Source organism: Spinacia oleracea, chromosome 6 (genome assembly GCF_020520425.1).
Source record: "Spinacia oleracea cultivar Varoflay chromosome 6, BTI_SOV_V1, whole genome shotgun sequence".
Classification (NCBI taxonomy): Eukaryota; Viridiplantae; Streptophyta; class Magnoliopsida; order Caryophyllales; family Amaranthaceae; genus Spinacia; species Spinacia oleracea.
Genome location: NC_079492.1, coordinates 151,323,123 through 151,326,502, shown reverse-complemented (window position 1 = coordinate 151,326,502; position 3,380 = coordinate 151,323,123). Strand labels below are relative to the sequence as shown.

General features: G+C 37.8%; 1 protein-coding gene across 1 annotated transcript; it reads left to right on the top strand.

The window, feature by feature from the left end:
- The first annotated feature begins 1,585 nt into the window (after window positions 1-1,585).
- On the top strand, window positions 1,586-3,089 carry LOC110792497 (L-lactate dehydrogenase B). Its single transcript, XM_021997312.2, has 2 exons — window positions 1,586-2,311; window positions 2,498-3,089. The coding sequence occupies exons 1-2, from the start codon at window positions 1,700-1,702 to the stop codon at window positions 2,939-2,941; spliced, it is 1,056 nt and encodes a 351-aa protein (XP_021853004.1). The 5' UTR covers window positions 1,586-1,699; the 3' UTR covers window positions 2,942-3,089.
- Window positions 3,090-3,380: the final 291 nt, after the last annotated feature.

Sequence of the window (3,380 nt, the reverse complement as noted above, 5' to 3'; positions counted from 1 at the left end):
TTCGCCTAAAAGTCATTTGCGTCGCACATTTAGCTAATGTGCGTTGCAAATGACTTTTCAGGCATGGTGCTGAAAAGTCATTTGCGTCGCACATTTAGCTAATGTGCGTTGCAAATGACTTTTCAGGCATGGTGCTGAAAAGTCATTTGCAACGCACATTTGCTAAATGTGCGTTGCAAATGAGGTTCATTTGCGTCGCACAAATGTGCGACGCAAATGACTTTTAGTCATTTGCGTCGAGAGCTTTTGCCACGCACGATGTGCGACGCAAATGTGCTTAAAAGTGCGATGCAAATGACCCTTTTTCCACTAGTGACAAGTAGAGTTGGGTAAATATTTTAATAATTAAACAAGTGGGAACCATGTCATTTTGGTGGGTGGGAGGTGGGGTGGATTTATGAAATTGATTTTTTAATAGGATGGTGGGTCATAGGGTAAATTAGATGTATTATTTAATTAGATGGTGGGGTTGATAAGTTACTAAAAATAGCAAGTGTATCTCTTAAATAAATACGGCCGGAAAAGGCAAATGTATCCCTTAAATAAATACGGAGGGAGTACTATTAAACACATCAAGTTGGTCAACTACGCTTTCACGGAATTTTAATTAGTTTGATACGGAAGAAAAGCTAATCAAGTTCTTTAAAAGAATGTTTTGGCACATAGATTAGCATTTTCTGATCCTTCAGTATTCCTTAGCTAGTATAAAGCACATGGTTTAGATAAAAGTGCTAATACTTAATCGTGTTTAAGATTTAACATTCAAACCATCATTTCTTAAAATAATACATTCAAACATTAAGTGAAATTAGATTTGACACGTGAGAACAATATAATATTGAACTTGATATAAACTAGACTTATTCAGACCCAAGATACGCAGCTCGACCCAAGTCACTGCCTACGACAATCTTTGTGTTAATGTGATATTCCACTCTTTCAGACTCTCCTTCCAAAAGTGAAACTCACATTAAATATTTGCTTGGAAGACAAGACAAGTACGGAATAGCAAGCAAACGGGTCGTCTACGGTATGCACATTCTTTCAAACGGGGTGGTTTCTACAATTAAAACCACAACTGGTTTAGTTTGGTGGTGTTACCCAATACCATTATCCCATCTATTACTCCTTCCGTCCCGGAATACTTGACCTGTTTTGCTTAACGGGTCGTCCCTTAATACTTGATCTGTTTCTAAAAAAAGTAAAAATGGAAATATTCTAACAATATTATATTATTTCTCACTCCACCCCTATTAACCCACCTACCTCATACTCCATACAAAAAATAATTAAAAATTCAACCCCTACTCTCCCCCAACCCCACCTCTTAACCCACCTCCCACTAACTACATTAAAATAATACCCCACCATCAACCACCATCTATTAAATTAAATAAGTCAATTCAAGTCCCTTAAACTCTGTGCCGGTCAAACCGGATCGAGTATTCCGGTATGGAAGAAGTGGCTTTTGACTACTCCTCAGTCAAGGAAGCAAAACCCTTGTTTAAAAAAAAAGAAAAAAAGAAAAACAAGTCAGCCAGTTTTAAACTTTTTATACCTAAATATTCTTCCTCCTCTACCCCTTTTTGTTTTCCACTATAAAGTTCTTCCCCAATCTCATCAGAAATCAGAAATCAGAAATCAGAAATCACAAACTATAAAATCAGCTTGAAAATCAGAACAAGTAAGAAAGAAAGAAATGGCAATGCCAAAAAATGAATCAGGAACAACATCACTATCAGGTCTAGATATAGCAGGAGCCTTCTTTGCTCCCATCCAAGAAGCAGGTCCACCATCCCCAACCAAACGACATATTAAGATCTCCATTATTGGTACAGGTAATGTTGGAATGGCAATCACTCAAACCCTCCTTACTCAAGACTTAGCCGATGAGCTCGCTCTCGTTGATGCCCTCCCTGATAAACTCCGTGGTGAGATGCTTGACCTCCAACACGCCGCCGCCTTCCTCCCTCGTACAAAGATCGTCGCCTCCACGGATTATTCTGTTACGGCTGCTTCCGATCTCTGTATTGTTACTGCTGGTGCTCGTCAGATCCCTGGGGAGTCTCGTCTTAACTTACTTGAGAGGAATGTCAGCTTGTTTAAGAAGATCATTCCTCCTTTGGTTAAATATTCTCCTGATGCTATCTTGATCATTGTTTCTAATCCTGTTGATGTCTTAACTTATATTGCTTGGAAGTTATCCGGCTTCCCTTCCAATCGGGTTATTGGGTCGGGTACTAATCTTGATTCCTCTAGGTTTCGCTTCTTGATCGCTGATCATCTTGATGTCAATGCCCAGGATGTTCAGGTAACATACATACTACAAACGCTAGCGATCGAATGTCTTAATTGATTTAATATCATCTTTTAGATGATTTAGATCTCATCTTTTGTTAATTAATCTTTATTATCATATATATCACATTTTAACTAGACCAAGTTGAATTATACTCCGATCCAATGAGTGATTTAACCTATATATATATATATGCAGGCATACATAATAGGAGAACATGGAGACAGCTCAGTGGCACTATGGTCAAGTATAAGCGTAGGAGGGGTTCCAATCCTAAGTTTCTTAGAGAAGCGGCAAATCAGCTATGAGAAAGAAACCTTGGTGAAAATCCACAAGGAAGTCATAAACTGTGCTTATGAGGTGATCAAGCTAAAGGGCTACACATCTTGGGCTGTTGGTTACTCGGTTGCCAACTTGGCTTGGTCCATTTTGAGAGATCAACGAAGGATTCATCCAGTTTCAGTGCTAGCTAAGGGTTTCCACAACATTGAAGATGGTGAAGTATTCCTCAGCTTGCCTGCTCAGCTTGGGAGAGGTGGTGTCATAAGGGTTATTAACGTACCCATTACTGATGAAGAAGCTGACCATCTTAGGGGAAGTGCTAAGACTATTCTCGAACTGCAAGAGCACCTTGGTCTTTAAATTAATTACATCCACGTTTAGCACAATAAATTCATGCATTTTTATCTTTATCATTATATGTCTCACTTGTACTAGCTGTCTTCTATGATATATATTTCTTACGGAGTACTAGTTACTTACGGAGTACTCTGTAATATGTACTGTTTGACTGTTTGTTTGCCCCAATTTCTTTATTAGATCTTTCTCTAAGATTCCTATGTTACATTCATATCAGATACCATAACTTTACTCTACCATAAAATACATTTAATTTAACCACTTTTGCATTTTCCAAATTTACTCATCCAAATATTACCAAAGTAAAATAATGAATAGATCACAGAGGGAGTAATATAATTGGATGTTTGAAGAAAGAGACTTTTTAGGAGATCCTTAAAAAAGTTGTAATACCAACATATAAGAGGGTGCATTCTATTCACCTCATCTTAACTTATTTTTT